At 36.9% G+C, this 23,622-nt stretch overlaps 1 protein-coding gene across 2 annotated transcripts in view; it reads right to left on the reverse strand.

Moving 5' to 3' along the window:
* Window positions 1-23,622, reverse strand: part of LOC136031395 (nuclear receptor coactivator 2-like) — a 203,323-nt gene that overhangs the window by 64,060 nt on the left and 115,641 nt on the right. For both annotated transcript variants that reach the window (XM_065710934.1, XM_065710935.1), the window contains exon 8: window positions 8,718-8,963. In XM_065710934.1, the coding sequence (XP_065567006.1) occupies window positions 8,718-8,963 (246 nt within the window). The remainder of the gene's footprint in view (window positions 1-8,717; window positions 8,964-23,622) is intronic.

Consider the following 23,622-nt stretch of genomic DNA (forward strand, 5'->3'; position numbering starts at 1 on the left):
TTGCCAAACTATTAATTGAGACTAAATATTAATGAGACGAATCAATTCAAAATCCATTAGAAAATCTAATTTTATAAATATAAATTCCCACACAAGCTTTATAAAACGGGCAATCATACAGAAAATAGTAGATCTAGGAGAGAAATTCACAGAAATCTCAAGAACAACAACATGTTTAGGCACTGGCGTATCCAGGGGGGGAGGTGGACACAAAATTTTTATTACTGGTGCCCTTTTCACATTGACCCCCTCCCCTCTCAAGATTTTGCTCAAGCTTGAACTTTTCCTTCAAATGCGCCTGATTAATGTTTTATGAGCAAATCTTTTTTCATTGATAAACCTTCCAAAGCAGAGAGTAAGTAATTATTAGTGAAATTTTCATTTTTGTATATATGATGGTAGCCTACATCTTGGGACTCTTTATTCTCTTGTGCGTCTTCTTGCAGACATGAGAATTTGAATTTTGGGTTTATTTCTATTTTATAGTTTGTAAAACCTCGTGACATTTATTATCAGCAACCTAGTAGCCTCAGCACCAGGGATGTTCATCGGCGGTAGACAACTAACCTCTCAATTTTGAAAAATAGCTTTTCCTTTGTGACTTCCTTAAAAAAAAATCTAAAATATCTGGTCTAGAGTCCCACCATAGTCAAACCTATAGATAAAAAGTAAAGATTGATAAATAATATTGTTTTTCTTGATGCATCCGCTAAACAAGGTAAATTAAGATATATAAATCCGTTTGAAATCGTGCATCAACTTTAGTTTATGTCTGACTATTGCTTACTAATACCAAAGAGAATGGGTAATTTATAAGATGGTTCGCCATGGATTGTATGATTTGGAGGGCTTTTTTAAATTATTTCACATACTTGTTGTCATTCTATTTTATGACGAGTTGCCACCACATCGTAGTATTATATTTTCAAGCATGAGACATACAAATGAGTCAAGGGTTATAAGCTTGGGTATACTTGTGCAGGACTTCTCCTCTGGCTGGTAGAAGTGCACCGCCGAATCGCCAATTGCTGAAAACAATGTAGTTACCAGAGTCGCCTACACCGGTACAAGCCTCCTTTCAGCTCATGTCAAGGAAGTCACGGAGACTTCTGGCTGCTCAATGTCAAGCCGGCTCAAATGATTTGTGTATACTAGAGAAGGAGTTAGTGGTACTTTTCCTGCATTAATGGAGCTAATTGCTTTTCTTGAGACCATAACCCTTACAATAATTTAAACAATATGAAAATTACGAAATGGAACGTCACGACGCAGAAAACTACTCTATCGATATTTTGACTGCCGAATTTGGAAATTTTGAGCTGGACTTGTTAGTAGTTTCGGAAAATCATCAGCCTCAGGTAGGAATCATGAAAATAAGTTATGTAAAATTTATTTATTCAGGCAAGAATTAATAATAATAATGATTTTATTTTTGTCCGTTCATAGAAAAAAAGAGAAAAGCGGAGTAATACAAAAGAAGAAAAGGAAAAACAAGAACACTCAGCACCAGAGAACAAAATTAAGTAGTAACTTCTTCATTCGCACTCATAGATCAGATGTAGATGCAAAAACTCAAAGTATGTTTCAAATGCCTATTTTTCTGCACTTATTTCAGTAGACGACGTAACGACAATTGGGTTCTACCATATTCTGAGATTTTAGGACGAATGTATTTCTCTCGTGGAGCGGGTATCAAAGCAGAAACTTGAGGTGTTTGCAGTATACAGACCGGAGTTTTAGTCTGTAAGTTTGACTGAGCCAGTCCCATAGCGGCAATGCATAAAGCAGGTGAGGGAGAGCAACCGCCGCATAAACACACAAGAATCTTCCTGTCAAAGCTAAATTTTAGAGAGATGAGCTTTCCGTAACTTGAGCGAATACTGTTGGTAATTTTCTCGACTACTAGTAAACGCCAGCTTCTGATATTATGACCGTATTGTTTCCAGGTACCTCATGGACCTTCCAGGAAAAATTTTCTTTTGTTCAACCATCACATATGTAGGACCACTGCTTTGCTGCTTGCTTGCCGAGGAACAAAATTTCAAGAACTTTGTCTTTAGTGCATTGACCCTTAGACCGGTATATGGGCAGGGAGTAGGACTCACGATAAATAAAGAAGCTTCCAAGTCTTGTTAAGCTTGGGAAGCTGCTGATAAAACAGTTTGGAGAAGTGTAACTTACTCTTTGAAGCTGAAATTGAGGCTCTTCAGTAGTAATGTCCTCTCAGTACTAATGTACAGTTCTGAAAGCTGGGCGCTGACAAAACAGCTAGAGAAAAGAGTCCAAAGTTTTGAGAATAATTGCCTTCGACGTATCCTCGGAATCAACTCGACAGACAAAATTACCAACTAATCCATTAGAGAGAAGACTAAACAACCTCGTTATTGATGAAGCCATAAGCAGTCGGTGGTGATAGTGGCGACACTTGTTTCGAATTGGAAGCAATCGCCTGCCTCATAATGTTTGGTGTTGAACACCTCCAGGAGTTTGACGGCACAGACGACAGAACGCTACAGTTGGACGATGCCTAGAAGAATACGCAAGCTCTCTAAGAATATCCCTTGATGATCTTTGGCCGAAGACACTGGAGAGGTCATCGTGGAGAGGCATCGTTGCCACCTTATGCGCCGACCAGCATGGGAAGTCCTAAGTCTAAGTTGTGTTGGCCCCCTGTCAAATCATTCGAAGAATAAAGTAGTGACTTGGGCTAATTTTACATACAATTTAAGGAACAAATAGATAAAATACCAGGTAGAAATGAAGCATTTCAATTTATGGATTTCCACGTCCAGGTTTCTAGAAATATGGACAGATGGTATTCAAGAATATGCTGATCATAAGAAATATCGCAATGGAAATAGACTAATATAACTTTGTAAGGGCAATAATATAGCTGTAACCAATAACCACTTTGGTCGTAAGTGGCCAATAAGTTAATATGGTACCCACATGATGGTAAGACCGACAACTTAATCTGTTACTATAAGTTGAAGACTGGTAGGATCGATACAAGACACTAGGGCATATGGAAGTGCCGTTGTTAACGTTAAAAGTAAAGATTACCATCTGTGTAGAGTTAATTTAAAGCTGAAATGTAGGAAGCGTAATCAGCCTATATTAAGCAATAGCATAATTGTTTTTCAAGAACCTTAAAATGCAGAGGAGGAAGGGGGTAATTTCGTCAAAATCCTGAGGTGGTGAAAAGTTGGAGCCAGTTTTCCCAAATAAAGTGAAAACGACCGAGTGAAAAATGAGAAATGATCCATATAGGCACCAAAGGCAAAGATACACTAAAGAAAACTGATCTGATTCAATGGATGCTTGAATTATACAAGTCGATCTTAGTTTTGGCGAGGTTTTTAAAGACACTAAATTTTAGCTGGGGGGCAAACTGGGGCCTGAGGAGCAGCTGTCCCCCCATGCCCCATAGTAAATTACACCCCTGCAGAGGAGGCTAAAGAAAGCAGCATTTTTGTCACCAGCAGACCTGCCAGTTTAAAGTAAACTAATACATGAAAGCTACTAACATTTTCTTAGGCTAATTTAAGCCTACTTTGTGCAGACTGATAATTCTTGAGCACAAAAAAACACAGATCATTTATTGCTTACAGACATTTCAGCTTTGATTCTTTTCAGATTACAGATACCCTGTCAGTTACCCTGTCTTCTTTGAAATTCCTAGTTTTGTAATAAAGTTGCCAGATGCTGCACAGTGTTGATCATGTTAGTTTTTAATTCGCCCTTTCCCATGTTAAATTGCCAAAAATGCAACAAACTTCCATTTTCATTGGGTGTGCTTTTTTATGTTAACAAGTAATCTAGTGGTATTCGGAGTTAATTGAAAGCTGAAATTTAGTAAGGGTAACTACTTATTAGGTAGTTTTGATGTAGGTAGATGAGAAGGAGAATTTGGGAGAATCATTCCAAAAAAGAACTAGATTTAGAATTAGTGGGTTTAGAATTTGTTAGTGTAGAAGATGGATGGATGATTTGAACAAACTAGTCTGGGAAGTAGCAGAGTATATTTTAGAGAGGAAAGTTAAAAAGTTGTTAGAAATATTAGTGAAAAACCTTTAAGCTTGATTGAAAAATATGAGTAATAGTAAAAGTTTGTTTATAGAAAAGCCAGACAAGGCCGTAACATGACAACCAAAGCGTCAACCGGCATGTGACATCACCTAATATCTAACACATAAATGCAGAAGTGCCACAGACCTAAAAAACGGGCTTCTATGGTTCAAACTTAACCTCAGAAATTACCCCAGGTTTTGATTTCCCCCAAAAGCCCTTTTCTCGTTATTTTTATCCACTTACTACAAATAAAATGTTCCTCTAAAAGTGTTTCCTCGTGTCTACCAATTTTTTGCACCCCTCTACACATTGCGCAAATGTAAAATGTGGGTACAAAAATATAGATATAGAAAAATAATAATAAAGAGTGTTGTATTAGAGGAGAGATTTGACGAAACAAGTGGGAAATAAGGGACTTAGAGAGGGTATTGAAGTATTAATTAAGAATGTATAAATTAAAGGCTATAGCTAAAATTAATGGGAATCTGGAAGGGGCATTACTGTGTCGACAAGTTATGTACCATTCACAATGGGATTTCGTAACACCAAGATTTATTAGCGCGAATTCAAGCCAATCAGAATTTTTCGTAGAAATTTTAATCAATAAAAAAAGTCTGAAAAATCTGACTGACTCAAACTAGCTCTAGCTAAATCTCCATATTAACAAAATCTTATCGTGAATAGGGCTTTGATAAAGAGGATTTTCATAGTAATTTTTGGAGTATCTAGGACAGTGAAATGAAATCTGGTTTTCCGAGCTGGCTACGTGAAAACTTATTGAACTATGTCTTAACAAATATGTAAAAATTGGGACTTAAATTCTTAACGAAACAAACTCCATATACAGTCAAGATATGTTTGTATCTAGAGTGATGTAGTTGTTTTCACGTGTAGGTCACCTATAAAGGTGTAGTTGTCACTGGAATTGTAAAAAATTGTTGATGTTTGAATTTTTATGGACGAAAAGCATTGTCAAATTTGACAAATTAGCGTTGCTTACTAATTTCCACAGTCTGTCATGGCAACACCGACGAAAATGTAATACTGGCCTAAAAACTTCATGATCTTGAAATAAACAAAAAAAAAAAACCTTAGAAGATCATGGTTTCCAATCATGAATATAGGTAAAACGGATCCAGACGGCAAAAACATTTTTATTTTAACGTAGTTAGTACTTTGATGAAACCGCATTATATGGAGGTGAAATAAAACCCTACAAGTAAGATGAAAACAAAGAACGCAGTAATTACAGAGGCACAGAGCTTGATTTCGGTAGGAAGCTTAGCATAATGATACTTATTAGATTAAGAGATGCTATCTCTAAGATTTATCTACATGTAATTAAGAAGTGTCTTAATTACTACACCTTCTTATTGCTGACGTCAACAAGCCAGCATTTAACTTAAATACTAGAAAGACTTCATTGAAGGCCTCATCCTTGTAGGGTACACCAGATAAGCAGTAATTGGGGATATGAACAAGAACAATAATGCTGCAGTTTAGGTAGAAACCAAGGTGAGTAGCAAGGACGTGTCTTATCCAGTAAATACATAAAATTACATAAAATACAGATTATTTTGATGGACTTGTCCTTGGGAACACATTGAAGGCTATGGCAGGGCAGAAAAGTAAAACTTTCCTATGCTTAGATTACGCAGATGATTTGAGTGTTTTAGATAATTATGTTAGCAAAAGGAATACATTTTTGGTGGTTTAGAGTTCATACTGTAAGAACAGGCTTAAAATTTAATATTCAGAATGGAAGGTCGCTTAAATTAGGCATAAATGAGGATGCAGAGGCAACGTTAAGAGACGAAAAAGTTGAGCGAGTGGACAGGTTCGCCTACAGTGTCGCCAACGCGTTACAACTGTACCGTTTTATGCGGAACATTTGGACAATCCGCCTACCAAGGTTACATTATAAGGAGAAAAGCCAAGGGACAGGAAACTTTCTGACAGTTGAGGATTTCGGAAGGTTAGAAAGGTGTCTTAGAACAAAGATTAGGATACTAGATGCCGTGGTAATGACGGTGGGCATGGCTCAGTTATATGAGCACTTCGAATGGTAGAGAATTTTCTAGTTGAATTATACTAAACATGTACTAGACATTTTCCAGTTAAATTGTCTGAGCGCAACTTTAGTAATACGAGAGAATGTAGGGTAAATAAAATATTACATAATTCAGTCAGAAGGCACATAGAAAAATTCCAATGTTTTAGCCAATACCTCCACTTAGCCAACTTCAGCGGAAAAAGAATAAGTCCACGACAAAAATAGAAAGACAAAAATGAAAGAGAAGTCACCTCTCAAGTGCGAGAGGTGGCGACCGAATGATGTACCCAATTGTCAATGAAACATAGAACTTCATTTGAATTTTTTTTTTCTTATGATGCCTTTTGAGGGCTAACCTCTTTTTAGGTTTTGAACATCAAAATTGTTCATTAGCTTTCAAATTACAATGACGTGAGAATATGAAGACTCCGAACCAATAAGAGCCACGTAAATCGGGCTTAACAGGTTTTCCCAATTTCCCAATTAAGGTCAATTCTACCATGGATATGTTTCTGAATTCCAACTGCCTCCCTAAAAATTCGACGGGGCAATTAAGGAGGTCTTTTCGCACAGAACGAAGTGGTTTGGGTTGTCATAAATGTGTTGGCGAAGACAGAGTTGAAATTATTTGGCCTTTGATGAAATTTTCATGGTTTTATGGATATGAACTCTGTTCTAATTGTTGCTGTTTTTTCCAATATAGAAACAATCGCAAGAACACAGTGGCGTCAGCTAGGGTGGGGGCACAATGACGTATACACCCTTTAGGTCAACTACCATGGACTCTGTAAAATAACTTTTTGAAGTTGTTTTGACTCGAAAATGCCTGTTTTTGGTATTTTCATTAAAAGAATTGAAAAAATCAAATGATTTTCCTTCTTTCCCTTAAAATGTCGTGACACCACTGTCAGAGAACTTATTTTTACCCCCATTTAGGCCTACTGTGCTCTTATTGATTCTGATTTTTGTGTCTTCGACCTCACTAAATTTCGAAACCTAATGAAAATCCTGAAACTTCAAAACTGAGAAAAGATTGGCACGAAAAAAAAAGATTCCCTGAAATCAATATTCAAATAAATGTGTAATCTTCCATCCATTATCAGGATTTTTTTAGTCAATCCTTGTGTCAAAGTTCAGCCGAAAAGGTGACACTTTTCTATTATTAAATAATAAAAAACAAGTTTTTACAGCTGAAAGTATGTAGTAACATTAAAACTCATAACGAACAGAAATTGTTCCGTATATGAAGAGGTTCCCCTCCTCCTCAATACCTTGCCCTTCAAGCTAAAGTTTTTAGCACTTTCAAAAAATTTCCTATTCTAATTAAACGGCCCCCGTGTACCATGTGTCCTTCTTAAAAATTGGGACAAAATCAAACTTTGGAGTAAAGTGCGTCGCTGTGTCACCTCTAGGCAGCTTATTGCAAAAATGAATTAATAAAAGTAGTAATTAAAAAGTAGCACTAGTAGTAGTAGTAGTAGTAGTAGTAGTAGTAGTAGGGGATGATCTTCAAGCCAAATTCAATTGATTTGAGAGCCTTCACTTCAAGCGGATATATCATTATGTCGCAAGCGCCATCTTTGAAAGACCCCAGATTAAGGCTAAGTTTTATTAATCGCTAATTTATTCATCGAAGTTGTTACACTCTTTACCAGAATTTTCAGAATTAATACTTCATAGGAATTAATTACAGTAATTATAGCCATTGGATCGCTGACTTAAAATTATTGTATATTAAAGTTATTCATTTAAAGAGAATTAGATAAATTCCAGTCTCAAACGTCAATATCTGAAAAATAATCCACCAACTACTTACATTGAATACCACCTACAAACGTCGATGGCAATACCTACGTCAGGTTTTCGGAATGAGAGAACGCCTGAATAAACGCACACAATCGAGGAGAGGTCGGTCCTACGTCGTACATGACAGTCAAATCTTTCCGTTGATACCTCGTCCTTAAAACTCGCGCGGGTTGATATATTGACAGCAGTGGGATGCCAAGAAGATTGTACATTCCTTGTCGACGACCTAGGTGTCTCCCAAGGCTCATGAGAATCTAAGTTCCATAAAGTACAAAATTAAAATCCCCCCCCCCCTAAATATCGGGATTTTGTCTATATACTGTCTATTGTTAGCAGATGTGGCTTCTTCCTCTAAAAAGGTAAAAAAAAAAAAAGGTAAAGGATACGGCATTAGACTTTACAGTCCGTACCGGCGGTGCTGATCTCCGTCTCTTGGCCCTTCAGCCAGGAAGTGCAATGGGTTTTTTTTTTCTTCCTCTACCTCTAAAGAAATTCCCGTATATACTATTGTGCCTACTGGTGAATATTTGGTAAATATCTGGAAGCTGTGGGTTCTTACTCTACCTCTAAAAAAAAATCCCATATATACTATTGTGACTACTGGTGAAGAAACCATGATAAAATTATGATATTTACATTCATTGAATATCAACTCTTTCAGTTTTGTAGCTACCCTGTGAGTTTATTCGGGTTTTGTTTGCCCTGTAAGTTTATAATCGATTGGATTTTGGTTTCACAGTAGTCATTTAAAGCCCAGAAGGTCTTTGATCAGAAGTTTTAAAATTACCTTATTCAAATACTGCGAATACGTCGATGAAACGCCACTTGTGTCGATAGCTAGCACCTTTCCGTTGACGTCAAGTTTAGTAGTGAATTGTTCAACAGGAGGACCACCTGTGCTCAAGGCAGGCTGTTTTTCACTTGCAGGAATTCGTCGAGTCACACAGACCAAGCAATTTGCACTTTCAGAGCCTTCTGAATCTTGATTGTGCTCAGATTTTTCCCCTGGGTATGGCTGAAGAATGGCGGAAATCTAAAGGAAAAAATTAAAACTCAACAATATTAATTTATCTATAGCCCACTTAAAAAAAAGAAAGCGGAGTAACATAAAGAAAATAAACAAACACTTAAAACAAGGAAAATCTACAGCAACAACAATAAAATTACACAAAGCGAGTAAGGGGGTTGAGGAAGGGCAGATGCTTGTAGGTATCGTGGGGTAGTTTGGCAGCAAGCTTCGCAAGTCCTAAGCCAATGTCGAGGAGTTTGTTAACAAAAACGAGGTTTCGGTTTCTAAACGACAGAGGTAGATATAATAAAAAAAAAAGGAATAATAAAAACATTATAGTCTGACTGGTTGGATATAGCCTACTTGATAAGAGGAACGGGTAGCATTATATTCGTAACTTATAATAATGAAATAAGCATGATTGAGAAGTCCAGTCGATTAAGTTAACAGAGAAAAAAACGAATAAATGAAAAGGAGATTCATGGCTATTTTGATCTTATTGTGGCATTTTGTTTATTTGTTATTCTTTATGTTGTTGTGCTTATTGGCTATCTTGTAATAAAAACAACAGGTGTTTGACAATTATCTATAACTTATGAGTAAGGCTTGATACAGATTTGGTCAAATTTGCTTCAGAAATATTTAACATAATTAAAACGGACAGAAACTACTCCGCATATGAAAGCGGCTGTTTCCTCCTCAACGCCCCACTCTTTACACTAAAGTTTGATCCTTTCTCTCAACTCTAATTTTTAAAACAGTAAAAAACTAAAAAAAATGAAAAGAGCGAGGTGTTGAGGAGGGAGCAGCCCCTTTCATATATGGAGTAATTTCTGTTCGTTTTAAGTTTTAGTATCACTCCTTACTTTAAGTTAAAAAAAAATGTTTTTTTTATTTAATTTCTGAACGTTTTTGAATTAATGCATGTTTTGATTTTGGCTCTCTGCAGATGAATAATTAAAACAAATTTACATACTTATTTTTTTGATTAGTTTCGATCGAATGATTTTGAGAAAAAAAGGAGCGGGTAAAGAGGCCTAGTTGCCCTCCAATTTTTTGGTTACTGAAAAAGGCAACTAGGACTTTTAATTTTTTACGAACGCTATTATTAGTCAAAGATATACGTAACTTACGGATTAGCTTACGTAACTTGCGGGTTAGCTTACATAACGAACTTCTATATTTCTATGTTTTTGTGACGTATATGAGGGGGGGTTCGCCCCCTTGTCAATACCTCGCTCTTTACACTAAAGCTTAAATTTTGTCCCGTTTCCTTAAGAATGACCCCTGAATCACAAAGGCCGTAGATCAAATAGTTGAAATTACTAAAAATACTTTAGCGTAAAGAGCGAGATATTAGGAGGAGGTGACCCCCTCATATGCATAATAAATTTGGTTTGTTTTAAGTTTTAATACTGCACCTTACTTTCAGTTGAAAAAAACTTTTTCATATTTATTTTTTCATTGATTTTTTTTAAATAATGCTAAAAAATTCTGCGCCCTCTTCATGGAAATTTTCTTCCCCCATGACAAATTCCTCCATGGAAAGTTCACGAAAATAACCACCTCTTCTCAACCCCTCCCCCCCAACCAGAAAATCCCCCTGAAAACGTCTGTACACTTCCCAATAACAATTACTATATGTAAACACTGGTCAAAGTTTGTAATTCTTAGAATACCACACTGACTTTCCATGACGAAAGTAAAGAGTTCAAAAATAGGGATGAAACCTTTTTATTGACAGTGAACAGATATAAAATTTAACTGGATATTTCGAACACATATACAGTGTTCATCATCAGCAGTAAATCAGTAAAAGAATTTTACTCTTTTACACTGGTGTGTCGCAGAAACTACTAATACTACTACAAACATCTCACCTCAGCACCAAGCCCCATGAGACTAACACAGCTGCGACGCTCCGCCCCCATCCCAATTTATTCAAAGCCTACGTCTTTACACCCTCCCAGGAAGATCGTATTTCCCTTAAATATTTCATTATGACATCCTCACACCCCAACCGTGGACGACCTGCTTTTCGTCTAGCCGTAGACGCTTGGCCGGAATGGACAATACAAAGTTAAAAAACTGCAGTAAAATAAGTTATACTGAAAACTGTGTTTCATATAAGTTAACCTTTTTCAGAAGAACAGGTAATAAAATGAAATATCCAGGACAGGCACGTCCACAGAAAAAAAAGAGCCTTTGGGACCCACGAACTCCCCTCCAAAAAATCGAGAATTTTACAAAAAAAAAATCTTGTACGTAAAAATTAAAAACTATAGTTGAATTAAAAAAAAAATCAACTGTAGAAAACTTAACTAAATATATCGGCTTTATATCTAAAAGCCAGCCATCTTCAGCAATACAAATGCATAATATAAATATAACCAAACTTACTCTAATAATGGAAAAACTAGAACTAAAACCATCAATAAACTAATAATAATACAAATAATATAATAATAGTATAGGTTGGACCCTATTATATAATGTAAAGGTAGTGTCGTCTTCGTCGTTAATTCCTTGTATATCTACGTGAAATTCGCTTATTTTTGCGTTTTTATTCGAAGTTTTATCTGTAAAAAAATATCCACCACTTCCATGCTCAAAAATCAAACAAGTAATTCCTGATTACATTCCGGATTCGCCTGACATTTAAAAAATCAAAAAAAATCTAAGAAATAGAAAAAAAAATTATAATATCCAAAATACATACTAATTTTCCTCGTTTTTCTTTGTACATCTCAGGGGAAGATCAATATAAAAGAAAAACTTGTTTCTCTGATGGATTGCCCTAGTTTCCTCGACTTGAAACTAAGAGTATCCTCTTTCATACATAAATAACAGAGAGGCAAGTTCCATACAAAAACGATATTTTTCCTTTGATGTCCTAATTGGAACTTTCAGGTCTTCATGATACATTTTTAAAACAAAGGAGCGATTTTTCCAACTTCTTAATTTGATTTTAGGGGCTATAATGAAACTTTTCACTAATTTTTTTCTTGAAAACGAGGGAGGGGGAGAAGGAGTAACTGATATTGATCAAGATGTAATAAAAAAAAAAGTCATTCCTTATTCCTGTTATCATAAACCGACAAACTATATATTAATAAATCTGTATGTGATGGTTTTAGATGGTTTAGATCTAAATATAAATAGCATCAGCCGTTTGAATTCAGACAATTATTACTTTACAATAACGTTAAAATTCCAAATTCATGTATATTTAAGCAAGCAAGCATGACGGCACTAGACCCTTATGGGTCAAATCGGCGGTGCTGATCTCCGTTTCGTGGCCCTTCAACAAGGAAGCGCAATTGGGGGTCCGGGCCAGCAATCGCACACCCTTCCTGCCCACCTTCGCCAGATTTTTCCAGATACCCATTTAGAGCTGGGTCAACTCTGGCTAAGCTTGCAGAGTCGTGCCACTAACACCCATCCCAAACCAAATAACTGGCCCTGCCAGGGAACGAACCCATACCCGTTTGCAAAAGAATTCTCACCTACACGCGCCAACCATATAGCCAGGACGGCTTAAAATTCAACTATATACTAGGTTAAAAATAAAATTGGGGCAGTGGCAAGTAACAAGCTTAATATATTGGTCTTTAGGGGTTGTATGGACTTGATGTTATTGTAAATAGGTTCTTGTGGCTATGAAATGTTAGCTCATAATCAATTATAACACCACGGGCCTTCTCTTCACTTACTGCTTCAAGCTATTCACCTCTTATATAATAAATGTGTTGAGGGTTATTGTGTCCGAGATGAAGAATTTTGCATTTCGAGCTATTGCAGGGCCCATGTGGTGGACCATATTGCTAGTCTATCTAAATCTTGTAACAGATAAATAATATCCCCTTCAATATCAGCAACTTCAAATAATCTAGAATCGTCAGTATATAAATCAAGTGGGATGTAGCCCTTTAAATAAAATAATTGGTAATAAAATTGTCATAACGTTCGTGGTAACGAACTGTAGTAAGGAGCGACCCGGCTCAATAGTAAACGAAACTCTAAAAAACGGAATTTTCTCAGGCTGGTAACTTTTGATGGGTAAGACTAAACTTGATGAAACTTATATATTTAAAATAAGCATTAAAATGCGATTCTTTTGATGTAATTACTGGTATCAAAATTTCGTTTTTTAGAGTTTTGGCTACTATTGAGCCTATTGAGGCAATAAAATTGTCAAAACATTCGTGGTAACGAACTGTAGTAAGGAGCGACCCGGCTCAATAGTAAACGAAACTCTAAAAAACAGAATTTTGATACTAAAAGATAGATCAAAAGAATCGAATTTTTATGCTGATTTTAAATATATAAGTTTCATCAAATTTAGTCTTTTTCATCAAAAGTTACGAGCCCGGGAAAATTTGCCTTATTTTGGAAAATAGGGGGAAACACCCCCTAAAAGTCATAGAATCTTAACGAAAATCACACCATCGAATTCAGCGTATCAGAGAACCCTACTATAAAGGTTTCAAGCTCCTATCCACAAAAATGTGGAACTTCGTATTTTTGCCAGAAGACCGATCACGGGTGCATGTTTATTTGTTTTTTTGTCTTTTTTTTCCCCAGGGGTCATCGTATCGACCGAGTGGTCATAGAATTTCGCAAGAGGGTTCATTCTAACGGAAATGAAAATTTATAGTGCCCCTTTTAAGTGACCAAAAAATTGGAGGGCACCTAGGCCCCCTCCCACGCTAATTTTTTCCCAAAGTCAACGGATCAAAATTTTGAGATAGCCATTTTGTTCAGCATTGTCAAAAACATTGATAACTATGTCTTTGGGATGACTTACTTCCCCAGAGTCCCCGGGGGAGTGGCTGCAAGTTACAAACTTTGACCAGTGTTTACATGCAGTAATGGCTATTGGGAAATGTACAGATGTTTTCCAGGGGGATTATTTTGGTTTGGGGGGGGTTGAGGGGAGAGGGCTATATGGGAGGATCTTTCCTTTGAGGAATATGTCATGGGGGAAGAAAAATTCAATGAAGGGGGCGCAGGATTTTCTAGCGTTATTATAAAAAAAAATGAAAAAATAAATATGAAAAAGTTTTTTCAACTGAAAGTAAGGAGCAGCATTAAAACTTAAAACGAACAGAGATTATTACGCATATGAGGGGTTCATCTCCTCCTAAATACCTTGCTCTTTACGATATAGTATTTTTAGTAATTTCAACTATTTATTTTACGGCCTTTCTGATTCAGGGGTCAGACCCCCTCATATACATAATAAAAATATAAGAATATAAAAGTTCGTTACGTAACTTAATTCTTAGGTTATGTATATTTTTTTTTTTACTAATAAAAACGTTCGTTTACACGAACGTTTTAATTTAACAAAATTAAAAGTTCTAGCTGCCTTTTCACGTAACCAAAAAATTGGAGGGTAACTAGGCCTCCTTCCCCATCCCTTTTTTCTCAAAATCGTCTGATCAATACTAAGAGAAAGCCATTTAGCCAAAAAAAGAATTAATATGCAAATTTCATTTTAATAATTTAAGTGCGGAGAGTCAAAATCAAACATGCATTAATTCGAAAACGTTCAGAAATTACATAAAAAAAACTAGTTTTTCTAACTGAAAGTAAGGAGCGATATTAAAACTTAAAACGAACAGAAATTACTCCGTGTATGAAAGGGGCTGTTCCCTTCTCAACACCTCGCTCTTTACGCTAAAGTTTTTATTGTTGAATAAAGGAGAATTGAGAGAAAGAGTCAAACTTTAGCGTAAAGAGCGGGGCGCTGAGAAGGGAACAGTCCCTTTCATACACGGAGTAATTTCTGTTCGTTTTAAGTTTTAATGTTGCTCCTTACTTTCAGTTAAAAAAAATAGTTTTTTTTTTTATTTAATCATTAACATAAAATGACTGGGTTATAAATATACCCAAAGACAAAAAGGGGGGATGTAAAGAGGGCCATGTAAAAAGAATAAAGTTTTTATTATATTCCTTTTTCCAAAGGGGACCGTTGTCCCCCCAGCCCGTCACTGGCGGTATTCATGACGCGGCCAACTAGGACGAATCAAAATTGTGATTAAGAGTTTCAACAGCGCCAATAATTAAATAATCGTCAGTATATAAAATTTTTAACCCCCCCCCCAAAAAAAAAAAGAACTTGGTGGGTGGCACTCACATAACTTTTTTTCCAGGCTCCAGTTTTGGCTCAATTTCACTATCATGCGAAGGCAGAGATCCAGGTTATTTCACTTACTATCCCAATTTCTAGGGTTGTACTGAGAGAACGGTTGAGATGGCTAGGACAGGTTTTACCGGCGAAGGATGACAGATAGCCAACGATTTCTCTTTTAGGCGATCAATCCAGGATTAAACGAAAAGAAAACCGTTCTCAAAACGGGATGGAAATAGATCAGATTGTAGGACTTGATGAGAACTGGAGCTTTTTGGGAGAAGATGGAGATTGAGCCTTTACGTAGATTGGGTTGAAGACGAGCTGGCCTCATGCTGCTTGGTGGTGTAGTGATAGTCGAAGTGAGGTCCTGCAGCTACTTGTAGGATGGATTGAATTCTTAAAATTTGCTCTGCATTTGTTTAGGTGATAACACACGGTGGAACATACCGAAACTTAATTTATCTTCTTTTTTTTCAAATTACGGTTATTCTCTAAGAAAAGGTCTGCATAATTATGGCTCAGTGACTGGATAGAACTTAATTTAATGAATCCAATGATTTAAGTATATTGTCCTTTCGGTACAAGTTAGAGCTGTAGGTTTATCGCAAAATCGCATGTTTCACAGAGAACATAAACCATAACAGTTTGAAAAGCACCAACTGGGATATATTTGATGATTTTCTGTGAGGTCACGCAATCCATAAAATGTGTTCTTTGTACCTTTTATGCAGAAGCATGTGGAAACTAAAAACTATCAACCGATAGACTATTAACCTAGGTGTCTGCAACTAATCTGACGTCCACGTAATGCAACGAGTAACTGAGGCCTAAAGGAAAGCGTATTCTCCACGAATCTTTTGAAATTTGTAAAATCCGTTGGTTTGTAATAAGAGGGAGTATGCAGTTTTATGCCTGAAGGCAAGCGAGTATAGAATGCAGCTTAAGTAGATCGTATATAGTCAGTAGAATGAACTTTGCGCAGTAAGTATAAGTTTGGTAAGCAAATCCTGTTTTTTCTCAGATGGTTATCTCGAATCTGAAGATCGAGTTAAAAGTTTCAAAAATTTATTTTTGGAAGTGGACTTGCAATTTCCTATTTGGGGAAAGGTTTTTTTTTTATCACAATAAAAGAGACAATTCTATGGTTTTTATTTATTTTTGGCTAAATTTCTTTTTTGTGCTCTTTGGCCAGTCTTAAATGAAACTTTGGCCTTCAGTATTAGCCTAAATAAAACCAAATCTACAGCAACGATCCATTTAATCATTCTCACTAAACAATCTAAAATAGTATTTAATATATTTTAAGAGTTCTGACTCTTGCAATAAATCCCCGCTCAGAAGCAGTTCGCCATCAGTCGAAATTCAATAGCCCACGGGCTACAAACACTACTGCCAGTAAAATATTTCCTTCGTGCAGATAGGAATTAGTATTTCCAATATTCAGTGCGTGCTAAATATCCGCTTAGAGATCTTTTATGACAATCTGGAATTACCTCTTGGGTTTTATCACTGGGATTATATTACCCTTAGGCATCTGCAGCTCCTCGAATTTAAGCAGAATGTAAGCAGAGGTGCAGAATGTAAGCAGAGTTGCAGATGTAAACCTGGCTTTTCATTTCGCCATTTGGTATTTCCTGCCTATTTGTCCATTGACCAATAATCAGCAGTCGATAGTGCTTTTTACTACTTCTCCCTTTATAAAACTTTCTATGTGTTGAAGTTCTAGCATGAGCTCCATGGATGCCGTAGCCATTCCATGGTATGATGAGGTTATTACTTGGCACGTTAACCTTTGACCCCTTAGAACCGGCCAAACATAAGTACATAGTTTTATTTGGAACTAGGCCCCAGTTCTCCCCGCTATTCGTTAGCAATGGATTAAGGAAGCTGAGGTTTTTCGAGCATTTACTTTGCAGTAGGCTTTACACTGTATCCCCTCTTTACTTTGTATATTCCCTCTTCTCCTTTTTATACTGTATCTCCTAAGATATACATTCTACCCTACATATCAGACCACTTTCTGTTCTTTTTGTAATATATGCAAAACTTTGCAATTTGGAACAGACACGCGTTAATGCTAAACTGCAAGGTAATTTAAGCATCCACGAATGGCTTTTCCAATATGTTCTTCGGAATTTTTTTTTCTTTTTGTTCTACTTGTTCACATATCCGTTATTTCAAGTATGACGTGTATACATTAGTTAGATGTTTGAAAGACACATAACAAGGATAAGGCGGAGCCGTTAGAATAATGTTTGGCGATGCCAGGGACGTAACCAAATTATATTTCCGGACTATTTTGTAGGGAATGAGGGTCCAAATAAGGGGAAATGTGTTTAGATAGTGTCGCTGCTGGGTCTAAAGTCCACATCTCATACTTCTAAGATAATTATGAAATGTCAATATCTAAGTTGTTCGCAAAGAGAGGATTAGCATGGCTAAGATGTTCCAGTAAACTTTGATCCATCTGACCGCAGTATTTTATAATTTATATATCTTCCTGACTGTTGAGTATTTTAAAAGTGCATTCCTACGAAAAACTTTCTAGATTTCGAGGAAGCAGCATAGAAACTTAACCGGATAAGCACGTTCTCCAGAAACCTTTCCGGGGGGGGGGTCCATACGTCCACGCCTCCAGCTATACCGCTGGAATTCCATGCCCCTATAATGCAAAACCAAGACACACGTAAAACGGCACACCAAGAGTAGCTATGTGAATAAAAAAAATAGGGGGCAGATAAATCCTGACTTTGCTATCCCTTCTAACGACTGACAATAATCACGTCTTCACTAAGGGAGAACTCCGCCTAAAATCCACCTCTAAACATGGCAAAAACACCAAGAAAGCGGAAATTCTTATATTAAAAAATTCCGATTCTAAAGTTAGACTCCTCTCCATCTAAAAAAGCGATCAATGACGCCACAAGTTTTGAGACTGTCAGACTTGAGCCATGATCTGACTACGATAATGAATGGTCATGCCTGCTCTCTTGCAGACCATGGATAATTTTAAGGGCGACGAAACCTGCGGTTTTTTTAGTAACACTTCCGTGTGCATGTGGGGACCGGTGGCCAGAGTTTTCCCCGGAAAATCATCTCTACGGAAAATTCCCCCCCCCATGCTAAATTTAGTAGCCACAGAGAAAGCGCAAAATAGATACCTCAAAATGTCGATGAGATGTCCTTAGGGGTGAAAAAAGGACCAGAAATCAAAACAGTTTTAGGACATTAGCTGATTGGTCTCCGCTTTCTCGACTTATAAAAGGACTAGAACTCTCAATTTCCAATCGAACAAGCACCCTCCAAAGTTTCTAAGACCACAAAGAGGAGGCTGGAGATGAAAAAAGCAGAGCACTCCTACCATTCTGGTAATTTTGCTGTTTAATGTTACTTTTAATTTCATAATAGCGGTTTAGACCAAAAACATTCCCAGAAATCAAGAGGAATTATGTATCAATTTCCGACTCCACTCTCCTTCCTTAGAATTAATTCTGTATTTATTGAAAGGTTCAATGAGAGTTAGGATGTTTTGACGTAAAAATGCACCCTTTGAGACATCTGAGCCTCTCTCTATCTACAAAACAATCACAAATCACGCATATAGGGTTCACCTTCTCCTAATACCTCGCTCGTTATGCTGAAGTATTTTTAGTAATTTCCAATATTTGTTCTACGGCCTTTGTGATTCAGGGGTCATTCTTAAGGAATTGGGACAAAATTTAAGCTTTAGTTTAAAGAATGAGGTGTTGACGAGGGGGAGACATATACATAATAAAAATAAACGAAATAGAAGTTCGTTACGTAAGTTAATTCGTAAGTAGTATATATTTTTTTGTAATAAAAACGTTCGTAAAAAATTAAAAGTTGTTCAATTTTCGAGAAAGAGGAGAAACCTCCCTCAAAATTCCAGGATTCTTATGAAAATCCCACCATTAGAACCAACATATCAGAGAACCCTACTGTAGAGGGTTCAAGCTCTCATCAACAAATGTTTGAAATTGTGCATTTTTTGCCAAAGAATGATCATGGATGTACGTTGTTTTTGTTTGTTTGTTTTTGGTTGTTTTTTTTTTCAGGAAGGATGGTATCGAAACTAGGGTCCTAGAAGATTGGGAGAGAGTTCCTTCGAACAAAAGTTAAGAGTTTAAGTGTCCTTTCAAGTGACCAAACAGAATAGATGGCAACTAGCCACCTTCCCATGCTCCTTTTTTCCCCAAAGACATCAGCCTCTTTGGCTCATCATAATTCAAAGGTCCAATAAATATCTCTCTAGGGATTATATGGCCAAACACAACCCCTAGGGAAAGGGCTTTAAGTTTTGGAATTTGTCCATTGTGCATATATAGTATCTGTTCTTGGAAAAAAATACAGACATTTTTCTCGGGGGAGGCATTTCCTGGGGGAGAATTTAAAGGGTGGGGGAAATTTTCTGGTCGAAATTTCCCTGAATTCATATAGTTTTCTTTTTGTCTTTCTTTCTCTTCGAACAAACAACTTTAAATATGGAGAGAATGTTACGGGAGAATTTTTCGGGGGAAATTTTCAGCGGGGATCAAATTGTCTGGCAGGATTTTTCCGTGGAAAAAATGGGTAGTGTTCATAAAAGTGCTACAGGGCGACAGCACCCTTAGTTTCTGGTGTTGGTTTTATTGCTTCATTTGGAAAAAGTGACTTGCTTCATAATACAGTGATTTACTATTAAGGAGGGATGATAGGTCATTGTGTAGAGGGGAAGGGGAGTGCGCCTAAAGGAGGAAGTTTTTTAATATTCCCAAGAGAAAATGCTTCGAAAATGGTCACCATCCCTGAAAAAAGAGCCCATTCAATTATTTATCGATAGTGGGGGGGGGGCTGAGATATCAAAATCTAACTCAGGGGTTAACGTAAGGCAGCATTTTGTAGGCGAATATTTTAAATTTGTTAAAACAGGCGCTTTAAGAATAAAGATTGCCTTACAGAAGCATCATCAACTATTTGAGGCACCACGAAATCGCATAGTGCAACGTCAATTATTATTATTATTTTTTTTAATTGTTTTTTTTTTTTTTTTTTTTTTTTTTTTTTTTTTTGAATTATTTTACTTGAACCTTTAGGTAATGCAGCAAGTGAGCTCTTATGCCGCAATGCAGTCTCCGGGGCCTTCGCCACTATCTCCAGCCTCTGTTACTTTGATTGTAGGGACTTCATCGCAAAGTCCAATGTCACACACTCCCATTCATCCATCTTCGACTCAACGTTCTCAGCACAAATACATGACCAGATTTCACACAAATATCCTCCAGTTGTGATTCCAAATAGTGTTGGTTCACCAGTGCTGGTTGTACTAAACAAACTGAAAATGCCAAATGTCAGAAGGTAAATGTCAATACAATGAATGGTCATGTACCTCAGTCACAAATTTTGACAACAGTGAATTAACCTCCTTTTGAATAAGTGCTCTCTTAGCCTTCTTCAGTTGAATGTAGTTCTAAAATATCTGTGAGTGGTGAAGTGAATAAGGAAAATAAAGTTGAAGAAGTTCAGAAACCTGTTGTGCCAAGTACTTGTGAGCAAATCCCAATTTTAAATGTCACAAAAACACCTGATAAAGGGCCTCGAGAAAAAGAAAGAAAAAAAAAAAACTTCAAAAGGACAATGGATGACATTTAAATTGTCAAAGGTGTTTTTCTATAGGGTGTCGGCTTGTGAGATGCTTCAAACAGGCTAAATTGGCTACTTAGGTCTACTTTTGCAGTATTAGCAGAGTTTTTAACTAGTTTTCTTATTCATTTAAATTGTCAAAGGTGTTTTCTATAGGATGTTGGCTTGTGAGATGTTTCAAACAGGCTAAATTGGATACTTAGGTCTACTTTTGCAGTATTAACAGAGTCTCTAATAAGTTTTCTTCTTCATTTAAATTCTCAAAGGTGTTTTCTATAGGGTGTTGGCTTGTGAGATGTTTCAAACAGGCTAAATTGGCTACTTAGGTCTACTTTTGCAGTATCAGCAGAATTTCTAATAAGTTTTCTTATTCATTTAAATTATCAAAGGTGTTTTTTATAAGGTGTTGGCTTGTGAGATGTTTCAGACAGGCTAAATTGGCTACTTAGGTCTACTTTTGTAGTACCAGCAGAATTTCTAATTCTGCACATACACTTCAAGTAAGAAAAATACTTATCTCTATAGTCAGAATTGCATCCTGAATCCAAAGTTATTGTGCATTTGCATCAGAAAGGAAATTAATATTCACCATATACAGACCTAGCCTATACCAATTCAGGGTATATATTTGCACGTAAGTGAGTATATGTGTATGTATGTGTATATGTGTGTATGTGTATGTGTATGTGTGTATGTATATGTATGTATATGTATGTGTATATATATATATATATATATATATATATATATATATATATATATATATATATATATGTATATATGTAAGCCCTATAGATAGGTAGAGTAGCTCCATAGGAGACTTAGGCCAAGTAGGACCTTGTCCCAGTGGGGCCCATAATAGAAACTGGGAAACCCTCCCCTGGGGGTCATAATTTCAGGTGGAGGAGGAAGAAGGCCCCTCAAATGTACACTCAGCAGGGCCAACTGCCGTGTTCACGCGTCAGATGAGTTACAAACCTTCTCCCAGTAATGGGTTAAATTGCATGGTGAAGCAGAACACCATCGTGGGAGGATCCTCTATAGGAGGACAACTACGGCAGGGCGTAAGATCCAGATTTATGGACAACGGCCTCTGTAAAGGGCTGCCTCGACCCTTTCGGGGTACCTGCAAGACTGGGAAACTTGCGGTCAATTTTTCCCACTTGAGGAGTGGCGCCCCTCGAGGAAATTATAGCCTAGTAAACAACAGAGCACTCGTACGGGATTCTGATTATTGGATAATTTTCTGGGCTTGGTTTGTTTTGATGGGCGTTTTCGGGCTGAAAAACCTCTTCCTAGCTAATTTATCTACTATGGGCTGCCTCCCCGTAGTAGCATAATATTTGTAGGCATGAATATATAATGAGTCGGAGGTAATAGGCTTGGGACTGTCTGTGCAGGATTTCGACTCTTGTTGATAGAAGAGCATCGCCAAGTGCTGAAAACCATGTTGTGACCAAGATGGGCCCAGGATTGCACAAAGCCTCCAACTTACTGGAGGTCCCAGGGACTTCTTGCTGTCCGGTTCTAAGCCGGCTTAAGCGCTTCGGTGTAGACTTTAGAAGATATGTTGGTCCCCATCCTGCACTGGTATCCGGATCACTGCTTTTCTTGAGGCCAAAATAATTTCAAAGATTTAAAGAACATGAAAATTGGAACTTGGAATGTTACGACGTTAAAAAATGACTATCGCATCGACATTTTGACTGACGAATTCAGACGGTTTGAACTGGATTTATTAGGAGTTTCAGAAACTCATATCCCAGGGGTAGGAAGCATGAAATTAGGTGACATAGAATTTGTTTACTCAGGAAGGAAGGATGGGGTACATAGACAGGGAGTAGGGCTCATGATGAATAAGGAAGCTGCTAAGTCTTGTTTAGGCTGGGAAGGTATTAATAATAGAATACTAATTGCTCATTTTATGACTAAAAAGTTTAGGGTATCAGTTATAGTAGTATATGCCCCCATTGAACCAACTGATGGAGATACTAGTGACTCAGATGAATTTTACTTACAGTTACAGGAGCAAATAGACAGGGTACCAGGTAGAAATATGGTGTTTTTGCTAGAAGATTTTAATGCCCAGGTTGGTAGAAATAGGGATAGATGGTATCCTAGCCTAGGTAATTTTGGTGTAGGAAAAAAAACAGTAATGGCTATAGGCTTTTGCAATTTTGTAGGTATAACAACCTAGTTATAACCAATACGGTGTTTGGTCACAAAATGGCCCATAAGTTGACATGGTATTCACGTGATGGTAAGACAGCAAACCTTATTGATTATGTTATTGTAAACAGAAGACTAGCAGGATCAATACAAGATACTAGGGTGTATAGGAGTGCCGTTATTGATGTTAAAAGTAAAGATCACCATCTAGTAGTGTCTAAGGTTAATTTAAAGCTGAAATTTCGGAAGAGTAACTCCCTCCCGGGAAGTTATGATGTTGGTAGACTTCAGGATGAAAATTTGAGAAAAAAATTCCAGGAACAGTTGAGTACTAAACTTGAGGGTTTAAAATTTGACAATGTGGAAGATGGATGGAATAATTTCAGAAAAACAATTTGTGAAGTTGCTGATGGTGTCCTAGGGAAGAGTGCTAAGACAGCAACTAGGAATATTAGTGAAAAAGCTTTAGGTTTAATAGAGAGTAGAAGGGGTTTGTATAAGAATTATCTGAGCGATAGGTCGTATGAAAACAAAAGGAATGTAAAGAAAGTGGAGAAAGCATTAAAATATGAACTAAGGAGATGTGAAATGGAGGCGATGGATAAAATTGCTGAGGATCTGGAAGATGCGGCTAGACGGCATAATAGTAAAATATTATACTGGCATGTTAATAAATTGAAAGGGAGTAGCCGATCCGGACTAGTCCCAGTTAAAGATAGAAATGGGGTCACAATT

The sequence above is a fragment of the Artemia franciscana genome, chromosome 9 (genome assembly GCF_032884065.1).
Source record: "Artemia franciscana chromosome 9, ASM3288406v1, whole genome shotgun sequence".
Taxonomy (NCBI): domain Eukaryota; kingdom Metazoa; phylum Arthropoda; class Branchiopoda; order Anostraca; family Artemiidae; genus Artemia; species Artemia franciscana.